The following is a 15734-nucleotide window of genomic DNA, read 5'->3' on the forward strand; positions in this document are numbered from 1 at the left end:
AGTTTCCTCAACCTCAGTCCTGACGGAATCAAGAGGAGGGAACTGATCCGGGATCAGTCGATCCAGGGTTATTTTACATCAACACAGATGGTGGTGGGTGAGGAGGCTGTTATCCGAGCCTGGCGTGAGGCTCACTCGAGCCACGTCAGAGAACACAAACAAGGCCGTGGATCAGCTAGGCTCCTGATACCTCTAAGCTCCTGGCTTACTCAGCCATCAGAGTTCTGGAGCGGCCAACAGAACAGATTGGATAATCAGACGCCGCTGCTGTCAGATGTAATCGAGCACAAATGTGAGGTTTAATGGATAATTTTGTTTGGTTAACACAATTCGCCCATCTGGAAATGTGGTCAGCGCTCTGTACGCGTGCGATGTTTTGATTTTTTTCAGAAACATTGAAATGCATTGAAGAAGAACGTGTCTGAGACCACATTGAGAATCTGGGATGCTCTTTCATTAATACCTGAGCAGAAAGTATTAGAAAAAAATATACAAAAATTATTATGTAAAGTTAAGATGATTGAAATGATGCACCACAATGACAAACTTCAGCTTTAACTCATTTTGTATAGACAGTCAAATGTTTTATTGAAGGCAGTCATGCTGGAGAACATATCCTATCATCAGGGGTTGATCATGTCCGTTATTAATGTCGATTTTTCAGTTCTTTTAATTGAAATTGATAACACTTTACTATAAGGTTCCATTTGATTAATATATGCTAATATAACTAATGTGGTTAACTAATGTTAATTATAACATTTACTAATACATTAATACGTTGTCTCTGTTAATATTATTTAATGGACATGAGCTAACATGAAGAGATGTATTTTTTATTAATTAATGTTAACAAAGAGGAATTAATAGTATAGCAAATGTATTGCTCATTGTCAAGTCAATCAAGTCAAGTATATTTGTATAGCGCTTTTCACAATACCGATTGTATCAAAGCAGCTTCACAGTATTAAATTAAAATAATACAACAAGGTTTGTTTCTAGTGGAATTTATTGATTGATAAAATGAAATATCCCCAAAATATCCCCAAATGAGCAAGCCAAAGGCAACATTGTCAGTTAATGCAGCTATAAGGTCCCATTAACTATAATGGGACCTTATTGTAAAGTGTTTCCATTTAAATTGTTATGCTGCTTAAATATTTTGCAAATAAAAAGTTGAAAAGTTTGAATTTGAATGCAAAATTGAAGACTTTTGATCCCCATTACATTTGATTAAGATCAGACTTGACTGTTCCTGAAGTAGCCAGTGATTTTTTTTTTTATGTATTCTTTTAGCACTACATTTTTGTTTGTTTTCTCCTTGAAAATCTTGAGTTCCAATAGCTCGTTCTGTCACTGTGTTTTGTTTGAGAGCAATAAACAGCCCTCCGTTTGACACTCTCCCTCCCACCCGCTAAACATGACTCAGTGCGCTGTAGTCTAGATCTCAGCAGGACACAGGCTCAGAGTTAACATTTCAAAGTTAACACCTGCATATTAGGAAACTCTCTCTCTTTCTCCCTCCTTTAAAATGCCGTGCTTGCACGGATATTCATTTCAATGGCTGCTCAACCAGCTTACAGTTCCACGAAATGACAAACCAACATTTGAGGACTGAGGATGTTGCGATATAGATGCTGTCATGTTCATTTCCTTCAGAAGTTATATATGTGTTTGTGTGTGTGTTTATGTATATCTGCCAATATAATTACTTATCATGAGTAAAACAATATATATCTACATGTATATGTATATATATGTATATATATATGTATATATATGTATGTGTATATATGTATGTGTATATATATATATATATATATATATATATATATATATGTATATATATATATATATACATACAAAAAATATGCATGTGTGTGCAATGTGTATATATATATATATATATATATATATATATGTATATACATATACACTGTATATACATAATGTAATATAGAAATATATAAAATATTAATGTACATACAATATTCATAGTAAATTATTTGTAATGTATTTATTGGTTATGTAAAATTGCACAATCAATGATTAAATATCACTCTTCATTTAGTCTATTTTGTGAAAAATAATGTGGAAGACATCCTTGATTATTTTTCAACTAGTTTTTTTTCCCCAGTTTTTTTTTCTTTTTTTTTCTTTTTTTTACTTTCTTGCATTAAACATTTAAAATCTAATTGGTTGTAATGGTCTTTTAATTGAAATGATCTGTTTTCTGATTGTAAAAAAGAATCCCTCTTAAGACATTTCCAAGCAAATGCATTCCTGAGAAATGCATCAAATAGCAAGATATCCATACATACAAAAAATAAATCAAATATCGACATTCATCTAGTAGCCACGGTCTGGCTATAAATTGATATTATATAAACTGCATTTCTTCGCTGAGCCTCTACCGTCTGTGATAACAGCAGAACCCTTTAATCTGTTTGGTGAAATGGTTTGCTCTATTGATCCGTAGTTCGGATGAATAGATTCAGGCTTGATTCATTGCCACCAGGCCCTGTTTGCACTTCCTAAATGGTGTTTATCTTGTGGCTGTCATGTGGTGTAACTGCAGGTTTACATAAGAGGAGCCGAGGAGTATGAAGTCAATTACCCTGCACCCCCATATCCACTTTACAACACTGAGGTTATTTATCTGGATAGTGACTCCTTTAAGTCAGAAATAAGTCAGACAGGGTATGAAAGAGAAACTGAGAGCAGTGAATACAGATACAGTACATCTAAAAAGGATTGCTTCAGATGCTGCATAGTGATACTGGTGATGCATATGTGATAAAACGCCATTGTTTTAGGCGCTAATGCAGCCGTTTTCATTTTTCTTTGAAGCATTTACCTTTTTACAGTAGGTCATCCCTCATTTTTTTTGTACTGGTCCTTACAGATTTAGCAAACTTCTGGGGGGCATTCTTTCGGATATTCTGTCCACAAAAGTATAGCTAAATCAGAAAGACAAATACATAAAACCAAAGATTTATTCACTTACAATGTTTGAGCTGCATTTAAAATGGCTGTTTTCTTCAAAAACTCAATCAAGATTTACAGAGCGACACAGGGATGATGTCAAAACCCAGAAGAATAATTTACCCCTGGTTCCCTCGAGATTTTCCTAAGGGTTTAAAGTGTATTTTAAATTTTTTTTTTATTATGATTAAAATCAGTGGCATCAGTTCACCAAAAGCCAAGGTATGGCAGACTCTGATGACGTCATCCAATCTTACTCCCTCGACATGATAGATTAATCAGATATAGATCTGATCATAAGTTTTGCAGGAAACCTAACACTTATGAAAAACAAAAACTTTTATAAAATAATTTTTTAGACATTTTAAACAATAAATCTGACTAAACATCACAATGAATTATTTATTTACATTGTGTCTCCGCATTGTTGATTAAAATGAGAGTATTTGTGCGCGTGTAGAACTTAGTAACCTTTTGCCAAACAAACTCATTCAGCATTTTGAGCAATGTTGAGCGGGTTCTCACTACCGGTAACTTTAACACCCTGTTGTCATTATTTTCAACAGAAATGCCTGTGATTGGCTACAATACTCTTTATATAACTTTGCATTGACTTGACCTGACAGCCATACCTAATTGACGCCCCTGATTAAAATAAAGCCTGTTGTAAACAACTCGACGATACTTATGTTTTGTACTACAATGTAAATCACACACACCCATACCAAAAACGTGAATTTTGAAGCTGTTATGTCGATTTTTGTTTCTAATAAGTAGCTAGATAAGACTATGTGGGGTGTGAGTTTGTGCAACGTACTTGTAGAAAAAAAGAAACGTCAAGTCAGGTTTACCACAGGCCTTATTTTACTCATAAATTGAAAAACCCCATTATAAAACCCCATAGGAAAATCTCAAGGGAACTAGTGGTAAATTAGTCTTTCGGGTATTGACGGCAAAGAATGTTTCTGATTGTATTGATTGGCTAAAAAGCATAGGCCATGACCCTGGATCTTTTGATTGACAGGCAAAGAATGTTTCTGATTGGCTAGTTTCCAATATCTAATATCTGTGAAGTAGTATATAGGGACATTTATGTGATGTAATGTGTGCATATATTTGATTGTCACCTTCGATGCCATTGACTGTGTGAACATGACTTTAAACATGCTTTTATTGACCAGTTTTTATTTGAAATATGCTGTCAAAATCAAATGATCAAACTTTTTTTTTTTTTTATACTGTGGTGTTTGTTTAGTTATTTGTATCATTGTATTATTTCATGTGCAAAAAATAGCTTACATTATGTGATAACAGAAAGTGGACAGACTGTGAGCATTGCAATGTGAGAATGTATAAAAAATTAATTCATCAAATAGAAAACAATCCATCATTTGTTTCCAGCAGTCAACGGCACCTTGCAGGGCTTACTGAAATGTATAAAGCAAGGTTAAATGTCCAAGCAAAATCACTCCAGAGACATATGTTTACCCAACAGTCAGTGTGGTTTAGGGGGCAAACAAACACACACTGATGCTCCCGCTGAGGCGGTAAAGACACCGTAATTAATCACACATGCCCCAAAGGCGTCCGTTTAGTGCTCGTTTCTTCCTCAACAACTGCCACCAAGAAAGTTTCATCCATTCCCATTTTGTTTAGTTAGTTGTTTTGTAGCACATCGCCAAAGGATTTCATTACGCTGCTTTTGGTCGCCAAAACATGGAGTAAAGCACATTAACAGTCACTTGATTACACCGAGATTATGGTCTGCGGTCAATAACCATTGTGCCCTACAGCAATGCGCTTAGTTCCAAGGGGACGGTCCCTGCAATTAGTGTGCTGTACACCGCTTTCAATAAAACACACCTGATAAATGGCGAATAACTAAAAATCTTTACAGCATTAACTGTGATACACTAGCTAGAGAGTCTCTTGGCTTCCAAAGAGACGATTCATTAGCGCGGCCTCAAATATTTGATGCTAAACGGGGCAGAATTTTTCTGTGTCCTTGAGATGAGAGGATGCAGTTTTGTTTTTGTTTTGGTGATGCTTTGTTTTTTCGCTTCCCATGCATTTATCTTGTCGACTGCCACAGACTAAACAACTAAAATGCATTGGAAATTGTGCACTTTCAATGCACACTTTCTGTTCGCTTATACACACTGAAGGACGAGTCAAAGTTCTGTGGAATTGCAGCATGTCGAGAGCTTAAATGGAATTTAGCCTGAAATGTTCCTTTTAAAAGTTGAATCTAGATTCAATTTCTTGCACAGCATCCAAGACACAACATGCTTTTCACCAATGATTTTGCAGTTTCGCTTTTTCTCATTCAGATTGACGTTAAAGTCATTCACACTGTAAATATCATTGACATTAGTCAGAAAGTAAACAGGTTGACGTGCCGTTACTCAGCTGACTGAATAAAGGAGCAGAGGTTGATGATTCACGGATTGTTGATGTGAGGTGATAAACTGATACTCAACCTCATCTGTTTATTTCAGAGTGCTCCTCATTCATTTCACTCTTACAAACCAGACTGAAAAAGCAAGTGAGGGATGGAAATAGGGATTGACCAAAGTCAGTAAGGATAAGATTAGGATGCTACATTAGCATGCTGGTCACATGGGCTGCTGACTGTAAACATGTGGCCAGTTGGTTTCTGCACCAAGAGCAGCTTACAGTCTAGTGCACACGGTTAACTGTTACTTCACAGTAGTATTTTTACAAAACAGATAGATCTGGTCTCGGATGTTGATTGGTAGGGTTGGGTATCGTTTGAATTTTAGCGATTCCGATTCTGATTGATTCCCAGTTTCGATTTTGTAAAAAAAAAACATATTTATTCTGTGCCTTTTTGCAAAACATTCTGTTGCAGCTAAAAACCATACAGAAAAATTAGCAGCCTAAAGAGCATTTACACAAGGAACTTTTAGCCTATGGTTTCATAAAAAGGCTGGACTCTGCTGAACTGCTTTATAGATGAAATGAACTAATTCAATAATTGATGATCTTTACAACGGAACTGAATCAACACTGAACTAACAACAGCCGAAATGCATAATTTTCCTTTTATCACTGTAAAGCTGCTTTGAAACAATCTGTGTTGTATAAAGCGCCACAGAAATAAAGGTGACTTGACTTGATTTTGATTAACATTAAAAACACAGACGGCAGCAGGTTTTTACGACCTAATGCACAGATCCAATATACTGACATACATGCGTTATCTTCTCAACCGACTGTTTATGGGAATATTTGTACATTAATATGTCTGTTCAAGCGCAAGAAGACGCGAAAGAGAACTCTATTCAGTATTCGTGCACTATATGAGAGGCAGCTTTCTATGTGCGCGCTTCGGATGTGTGCTCACAGAAAACAGTGTGCGAGTACAGAATTGAGTTCTCTTTTTCGTCTTCTTGAGCTTGAAAAAAATCACATTAAAATGTGCACACAGGAATTGATAAGCGGAATCAAAAGTTAAATTTTATAACCAAGTATTACTGTCGGAATAAATTTAGTTGACACTGCATCGTCTTTTATTTGCAGTCTCTCTGAAAAGCCTGCGCCAATGGGTGTCTTGTTTAAAAACGAATCTGCAGTAAAATGAAGCAAGCAAACGAACAGTGTCTTACTGACTCGATCTGACTGGAATTTCTTTAAAATTAAAGTTCATCCATGGCGTCTCAATCGTTTTGTTGCTCAAGTAATCCTGTGTTTGTGTGAATTGGTGGGCGGGGCTAAAGAGGCAGTGATGTAGAATAGGCGTTGATCTTCTGCAGAGGCGGTCTTTCGTCACGCTACGACGTCATTATGTGACAAAATCTGAAACTAGTCATTTTCTGAGCTCGGTTTCAATAAAAGCTGTTTTTGGACTAACAAGGACGTTTTAAGTTCTGAAACTTATAGGATGTTTTTATAGTATGATGACCTCTTATATGTCAAAAGCTCAAGGAAAAATGGATTTCTCAATTCATGACCCCTGTAATACGTCAGAATAACCAGATGTATGGAGTTGGTTATGTGATGCAGATGTCAAAATGTATTAGTTTACTAATCACTCACTATAAAAGTGTTTTGAGGCCATCATGACATATTATTGTGCAAGGAAAAAGGACGAAAATAAGTCTTTATTAATCTACAATCTGCCCCATAATCATCATTTGTGTGCAAAGTAATGTTGTTGGCGTTTTACTGCCACTAGTGTTAATTTCAGCTGGAAACTGCAGTGGATTGTATGTATAGGTTCCTTTTTGCTGTGGCATGCATTTCCAATGAGCCTGTTTGGTTTAGAAAAGCAAAAAGGCTCTTGAGGCCGTGCAGTGTTTTGAATGTAGTCACAGCTAAAAGGTTTGCCGACTCTACTGTGCATCATGACTAACAGCATCCTTTAGCTGTAACTATATTCATGCATCTTGTTGAGGACAGGTGCTATTACTTTTCTAAGCGATTTATGCCTGGCACATGATAAAATGGGTGAAACAAATCCCTTACATGATGTGTGATTGTGGGTCCCGAGCCATATAAAGAAGTGAGAATGTCATGGGAACTTGAAGATGGGCTCTTTTGACTTGGGCCAGTTATAGAAATAACGTTGCAACTGGCTGGAAGCCACTCCGAACACCTTAGCAATTTCATTACAACACCCTGGCAACCACCTACAAGACTATAGCCTCATAACAGCAAGTTTTGCTCAGGCAAGTGACAGTCTATTTCAGTGTCACTGTTTCTGAACTCCCTGAAACGCCTCCATTGTAGTTGAAACTGGCGGTTATGGTGAGGGACACGACATTTCCCGAACATGCTCGAAGCTCTTGACCAATCACAACACACTGGTCCAGCTGACCAATCAGAGAGCACATTAAGCTTTTCAGAAGGAGGGGCTTCATAGAGACAGGAACTAAACAGAGCGTTATGACAGACTGACTTTCATTTAGCAGACGCTTTTGTCCAAAACGACTTACAATTTTGGACTAAATTAAGTGAGTCATCATGAAGAGGCAAAAACAATGCAAGAAGTGCTCAAAATATGAAGTTCAGGCATTGTTCAGAGTAGCAGAAGCCCGATAAGGGAGGATTAAAGGAAAAGGAAATATATATATATTTTTTATGAGGTTAAGCGCTCACGTAAGAGATGAGTTTTCAGTTGTCTTTTGAATGTTGTCAGGGATTCTGCATTCCGGATGAGGGTGGGGAGAGCATTCCACCAGCATGGAACCGTGAATGAGAATGTTCTGGAAAGTGATTTTGATTCAGTCGTGAAAACCTTAGATCCCAAAAACAAAACCATGCATTTGAAAAAGGGCATTATAACTCCCCTTTAATATCTCGATATCTGTATGCATATAGGTTAACTGAATGACACACTACAGGTTATTTGCTTTAGTCCTACAGTATATACAATGCAATGCATCCATCTCTAAATGTCCATTTTATGCCATAAAAAAGCCCAAATTGGATGCTGTTGTATACTGTAACAATAGCATGCAGTACTGAGTATACATTGTTGTAGAAAGCAGTCTGGAACAGTATATAATGTGATTTCTAATGCCATTCCCAGAGTCCCTGAGGCAAATGTATATGTAATTTAGCTAAAGTAAGTTTAGGACCAGGTTTTCTGAGTTTTGATGCACTACATTGGTGGCATTACATAGCTGTCCATCACACTCAACAGTGAGCTTGTTGACTGCATGTTTGTCAAACCTGACAGCATGTCTCCTCCGGGGCTCAGTTGAGCAGAGAAAAATACGTTTGCCAAAACTCTCAGACGTGTCCATTTCTAAACTGTGCTGCCTCCCGGGTTGTCCATAAACTTTTGCTGTGATGTAATCCATGAGCTTCTGTTTTTAGAAGCTTCATTTTTTTTTAAGCTTGCAAACAATAACAATCTGATTTGCGTATACATGAGATGGGTAACACAGCATACTTACAAAGATTGCCTTGATCCTGCTCTTATAAACTGCTTGGATCGGCATCTTTCTTCGTAGATGCCCCCTATTTATAAACTGTCAGCTTCAAAGCGTGCCGGAAAACTCTGGAGAGCTCGTTTTACTCTGCAAGATTGCCCAAGAGAGGCTCACTGTTGCATTTCAAACAAAGACTTAATTGCTTCATTTTAGTTTTGTTCTTAGTTGAAAATGCTTGAAGCGCTTACGTGTTTAGAAATGACTCAAATTAACATGCATGAAAACAGTAACACAATATGTTTGTGCTTGTAAAGACAAATGTTCTGAATTGTAAGTGTGAACAGAACAATTATTTGGCTTTTCATAGAAATAAATTCATTAAAAATAAATCATTATGCATCGAGGTTATGCATATTTCATGATTTCATAGATGCAAACCAAAATCACTGTTCACAGAAAAGATGCTTGAATGGGTAAATCAATAATTTTTAACCACTGGAAAGACAAGAAATATGAAAATGCATTCTTCTACTAAATGTGTGCGAGCCTTACTTCTTCATAATGAAAGCAACATGACAGAAAACAACAGAAAGAGGATAATGGCATAATTTTGAGTCATTACAATTGCACCATCAAAGATGATTAGTCTTCTTTATAAAGATGCGTTCAGGAATATTTAGCATGTGGAGTGGAGCTTTGCATTATGTGATTATGATGTGTAAATGGGTTCTCGCTTAATTTTATTCTCTTGTTGGTTTTTAGTTTGTCTAAAGTCCCTCTTAAAGCAAGTCACTTCACTCTTATTTTGTACTGTAGTCATTAAATGGGTGCTTGACCATGTCTAAGCTCTTTTGAATTTGAACTTTTTGAATCAACTGACCACGTAAAACAGCTGTGTGAAGACGTGGTAACTCTATGCGTGAACATCTGCTCTACAGCTGTATTCAGTTAACCAGGAAAAGACGGATAATTCATTCAACCTTACTCACAAATCCCTGTAGCGTCTCTCTCGGAGTAATTAACACTGAAAGGTCATTGCAGAGACCGGATCTAAGAATACTTGGGGTAATTTTCAGAGGTTCTTGTGAAGTATGTCATTAATCAATCCCCTGTTCATTTGGCGGGTGTCAATCGAGCATTTGTTGTGTTTCTGAGCAAAAAGAAACTTCGCGAAAAGTGAATGATTTCGCAAAAATGTCAATCGTGCCTGTGCAAAAGTTACCATATTAAGATGCTACTCTGTACAAATCAACTTTCTATTTTTTGGACATTTTGAGTGAATTACACAAAAACAACAGAGCATCAATTGTTGTCCCAACTAGTTGTCTGAACAAAGAATTTTAAAATGAACAATATTGCTGCAATGTTAACCGAACATGTCCGCTCCCGGTCACCGTACTAGCCTTTAATGAGCAATAGCTCAACTTATTCAAGATTCATTCATATTATGATTCATCTTTTGATTGTTATTTTCCGTTGAAAGAGTCACGGCTTCTGGGGAATTAAATTGTCGGGGCTATTTATTATTTCACCACATTCCTCTTTTATTTTGGCTACTTTAACATTATGACCACACACACACGCGCACACACACACACACTGGTCCGCTATCTTTGTGGGTACTCTCCATAAACGTAATGGTTATTATACTGTACAAACTGTATATTCTCTCCCCTTACACTAAACCTACTCATCACAGAAAGCATTCTGCATTTTTACATTTCCCCCCAAAAACAAACCCATCATTCTGTATGATTTATAAGCTTGTTTCCTCATGGGGACCTCAATTTAGGTCCCCACAGTGACACAGGTCCCCACGAGTATAGAAAAACACGCACACACACACACACACACACACATACACGCACGCAGGCGTTGTTGTGGTAATGACAAATGACTAGGCTGTCCCCTGTGAACGAATTAAGGTGAGACTTTAAACGGCTTTTAATGAGACCGTTGGCTTTATTGTGTGTGTGTGTGTGTGTGTGTGTGTGTGTGTGTGTGTGTGTGTGTGTGAGAGAGAGAGAGAGAGAGAGAGAGAGAGTGTATATGTGTGTGTGTTTGCATGTGAAAAGAGAGCTAGACCGATGACCTTTAAAAACATAAAAAACATTTTACTTTGATGTTAAATCTGTCCACATTTGATAGATAGATAGATAGATAGATAGATAGACAGACAGACATCTAAAAAAAAATCTGATTATTAATTGTTTGTAGAAATATAGTTGTTTTGTGTAAAGTGCAGGCATATCTAAATATATAGCATGTTTGGTAATAATAATAATAAAAAAAATAGATAAACCCTCTCTATGATTGATTCCCATCTGTGGATTATTTAAGCGCTGCTCAAGTGCCTCAGGATTACCATCAGCTCTTTAATTCCAGAAGCCGAGAGGAGAGGAGGAAGATTCCGGAAATCTGTGATGTGTAATTAGTCCCCATTGTGCCGAGCTGCTAAATCAGGCTAGCATTGTTATCCCACGTGAGACTCGGGCGGCGTATGTAACACCGTATACATGCATATAGTCTTCCTGTCACCTTAAACGCAGAGATGACTCGCTTTTAATTCATCAGAACCTTGCGTCTGTGTGAAATCGTATGCATCGCTGTAATATACTGTAAAACGAAGAGGTGAAGTGGGTAATTCTTTCAATGCTAATATACCCTCTCCCAGCGTAATGTGCAGAGACAACTATAACTAATCCATTTGTAGGTTGACTTCCTGAAGAGGTCTGTAATACCTGCTTGAACCATATTGCAAACTTACTGTTCTCCAAATATGCCTTCAGTCTCACATTCACAATATATAAACACACACAAAGGACAGTGTTTTAATTGCAGAATGATAGTATAGTCCCGCTAGCTGTGAGTCACTCTTACATAACTGTCAGACACTCAGAAGAGTCATTCATCAAGGACGCCACGAACACGAGCTACATCCGTCGGAACCGCAACAGTGTTTGATTCAAACATACTCCACAATTTAACAGGCTTGAGCTATAAACAGTCCATGCTGTCTGTCACCAATGACTCTCTTCAGTAGGCCTTCTTCCATCATGACATGCTCACAGTTTAAAAAACCCATGGTTATTGTTTTTTTGTGTGTTTCAGAAGACACTCGTACCGAACGGGACAGGACATTGAGAACTGCGGCACCTGCAGAGACTGCGCCTGTATCATATACAGGTAAGACACCCCTGTTTTCTGTGTTTATGTGCAGCAATACATGTTTTCTGAGGAATACACTCACATCAACATATGTCTAGGTGAAAGTTCACTATGGAATGGTTTTTAATTCGGTTTTAGTGAGTTTGTGGGAAACCATTTGCTAGGGAAATCTGTCCTTGCTAAGGAGTCTATTGACTGTTAAAGATGAGCCAAACTATTAGTTTTTAATTTCCTGATGAATAATACATTAAATAAAACCTTTTTTTTTTGGTCTAAAAACCAAGTCTCAGCCTCTAACTCCAACGAGACCGATCACAGACTGATGCATAAGATGCATAATTAGGCAAATTTGTTCTCAAAAACCCAAGCTGGTTCTCAACTGGCCATATACACTCTCTGGCCACTTTACCCCCTTTTGCTTTCAAAACTGCCTTAATTCATCATGGCACAGAATCAGATTCAACAAAGTACTGGAAACATTCCTCAGTGATTTTGGTGTAGATTGTCATGACATCATCACACAGTTACTGCAGATTTGTCGGATCTGAACATCCATGATGTGAATCTCCCGTTCCTCCACATCCCAAACCTGCTCTATTGAACTGAGATCTGGTGACTGTGTTACCATTTAATTTACCATTTAAAACAACTAGTTTGGGATGAATAGAAAGTTCAAAATAACATCATTTATTTGAAATAAAAATCTTTTGACATTATAAATCTCTTTACTTATGTTACTTTTTATCCATTTAATGCTGAATACATTTTTTTATTTCTTTGTGTTTTAAAAGAAATTCAAATATGTATTCAACATTAAAGGAACACGCCGACTTTTTGGGACTTTAGCTTATTCACCGTATCCCCCAGAGTTAGATAAGTCCATACATACCCTTCTCATCTCCGTGCGTGCCGTAACTCTGTCTGACGCACCCACCGCTAGCCTAGCTTAGCACAAAGACTGGGGGTAAATGGCTCCAGCTAGCATACTGCTCCCAATAAGTGACAAAATAATGCTAACATTTTCCTATTTACATGTTGTGATTTGTATAGTCTCAGCGTGTAGAAATAACAAGGTCACATGAGACACAGCCATCTTCTAACCGTATACATACTGGGAACTATATTCTCAGAAGGCGAAGCACTGCTACTTCTGCGGAGTGATTTGCTCGCAGCACCTGAGAAGCCCCATGATGAGGAGCAGAGAGTTCGCTCAGAGTTGGAGCAAATCCCTCCGCCCAAGTAGCAGTGCTTCGCCTTCTGAGAATATAGTTCCCAGTATGTATACGGTTAGAAGATGGCTGTGTCTCATGTGACCCTGTTATTCGTACACGCTGTGACTATACAAATCACAACATGTAAATAGGAAAATGTTGGTGTTATTTTGTCACTTATTGGGAGCAGTATGCTAGCTGGAGCCATTTACCTCCAGTCTTTGTGCTAAGCTAGGCTAGCGGTGGTTGCGTCAGACAGAGTTACGGCACGCACAGAGATGAGAAGGGTATGTATGGACTTATCTAACTCTGAGGGATACGGTGAAGAAGTTAAAGTCCCAAAAAGTTGGCGTGTTCCTTTAAATTAAATTAACAAAATCTTATTGACCACAAACTTTTGAACGACAGTGTATATTATATTTATATTAGTAATTCTTTAGTAAATGTATTTATTTTGTTTGAAGGATGTTTAGATTCAAAGACAAATATACTGATTAAGAAAATTATTTTTTTATTTTTTGTGTGTGTGTGTGTAATCAAAGTCTATGGTAATTTGACACAATTTCATATTTCATTTGGTAGAAGCAATATAAATACTAAAAGCACCAGTTGAGAGCTATGCTTTACACAATTCTGGCAGTCTACCTGTCTCAGTTCACTTGGAAACAATATCATGTTTACAAGTTCCCAGTCTGCTACTGTGAGGCCTTCCAAGAAAGAAAGCTCTGCATTTGGCAAAGTTTGTCAGGTTGATGCCATCACATCTTTGAAAGATATTTAACAGTTTTTGTTTGAGACAGTAGCAAGTAAACAAACCAAGTGTGCTTGAGCGCATCTTTATATGCGGCTGCTCTTTTATGGTTGCATCTGATTTCAGATTTACCTGCACGTAAACGTCACGAACAATACAATTTACATATCAGCCAGATAGTCTGCTCCTGTCTTAAAGGGTAACTCTCACCAAAATGCAACCTAGGGTCTTTTTGTTAATCTACTCAAAGCATAATTAGAATGGAAACGCCACTTTTAAGTTTGACTGTATTTTCGGTTTAGGTCAAAATGCCTTGTGAATGGGAGTGAATGGGGCACTTTTATGATAGCATCAAAAATCGCTATTTTTAAAACACTAAGAAGACTCGACACAACATGAAACTTTGCTGGAAGTGTCACCAGGGGCTCTACACATGAACTCCAGCATTGACTATATTGTTTGTGTACACAGAGTTTACTAAAAAGAAAGATTTTGAACAACTCACTGTGTTTTCGTCCGCCGGCATTTTGTCAGTCAAATATAGTCGATCTCCGTAACAGGGAGGAGGGTAAAGATGGAAAGCTCCTAAAGCTTAGTTCAATATAAATTCACGGATAATTTGTTGTTTTCTCGTTAGTGAAAATCAATATTGACCTTGTATTTGAAAAAGGATCCTCATATAAGAAACAATACTAAAATTCAGAGTCAGTTCATTCACATTCGGAAATCGACTATTTTTGACTGTCAAAATCCGGCGGACACAGAGAACAGTGAGTTGTTCAAAATCTTTCTTTTTAGTAAACTCTGTGTACACAAACAATGTAGTCAATGCTCGAGTTCATGTGTAGAGCCCCTGGTGATACTTCAAGCACAGTTTCATGTTGTGTCGAGCCTTCTTAGTGTTTTAAAAATAGTGATTTTTGATGCTATCATAGTCGTGCCCCATTCACTCCCATTCACAAGGCATTTGACCTAAAACGAAAATACGGTCAATCTTAAAAGTGCCGTTTCCATTCTAATTATGCTTTTACACGAAAGTTTGCCTCGGGTAGATTACCAAAAAGAGCCTAGGTTGCATTTTGGCGAGAGTTACCCTTTAAAGTGAACGGTTTTTGGCCAGGATATGCTGCAATGTGGATCAGACGTTCAAAATCTGAAAAATGAAAAAGAACATGACATCCATGATGTCACAACCGAACAGAATTCATCAGGACTAGCAGGCAGACCTGATCAGCTGGGTGCTTTCTGTCGTGGCGTATGAATCAGTGTTCAGAGCACTGAGGAAGATCCAGGTGGACATTCAGGATGTTTCTTCTCCCCATGAGCCCAAGGTATAATTGCCTGGGCTTATGTAATCTCCCCCACTGCACAAGGGTCTAACAAAATCAATAACAACGGCCCACGTCACCACACATTTTCATCTACTCCTGCCCAGAATGAAGGTGTGAATAACACTCCCAGAGGAGACCTGGAGAATCACAAACTCTCGCACGCACACATATATAAAGGCGTATGTGTGGTTTGTGTAAATAAAGAAGGGGGCGGAGTCTTACAAGAGCATTAATACCATTTATCCAGTTTATCTTCTTATGCGCTGTTTTTCTTGGTGCACTAGAACAAATGTAGGGCTGATCTTGATTTTATCCTTTGGGAATTGATTTGATTGTAAAATATGGTTGTTATTTACCATAGTTGTAGATGATCTAGCACAAAAATATC

The 15734-nt window shown here is 37.5% G+C and overlaps 1 protein-coding gene across 2 annotated transcripts in view; it reads left to right on the forward strand.

The window, feature by feature from the left end:
* The window catches only part of LOC311293881 (uncharacterized protein), a 100910-nt gene that overhangs the window by 33724 nt on the left and 51452 nt on the right, over nt 1-15734 (forward strand). Inside the window, exon 3 of one of the 2 annotated variants that reach the window (XM_084414416.1) lies at nt 11997-12071. In XM_084414416.1, coding sequence (XP_084270542.1) covers nt 11997-12071 — 75 coding nt within the window. The remainder of the gene's footprint in view (nt 1-11996; nt 12072-15734) is intronic. The other variant, XM_084414417.1, reaches the window with a different exon arrangement.

This window comes from Rutilus rutilus (genome assembly GCF_951802725.1).
Source record: "Rutilus rutilus genome assembly, chromosome: 7".
Lineage (NCBI taxonomy): Eukaryota > Metazoa > Chordata > Actinopteri > Cypriniformes > Leuciscidae > Rutilus > Rutilus rutilus.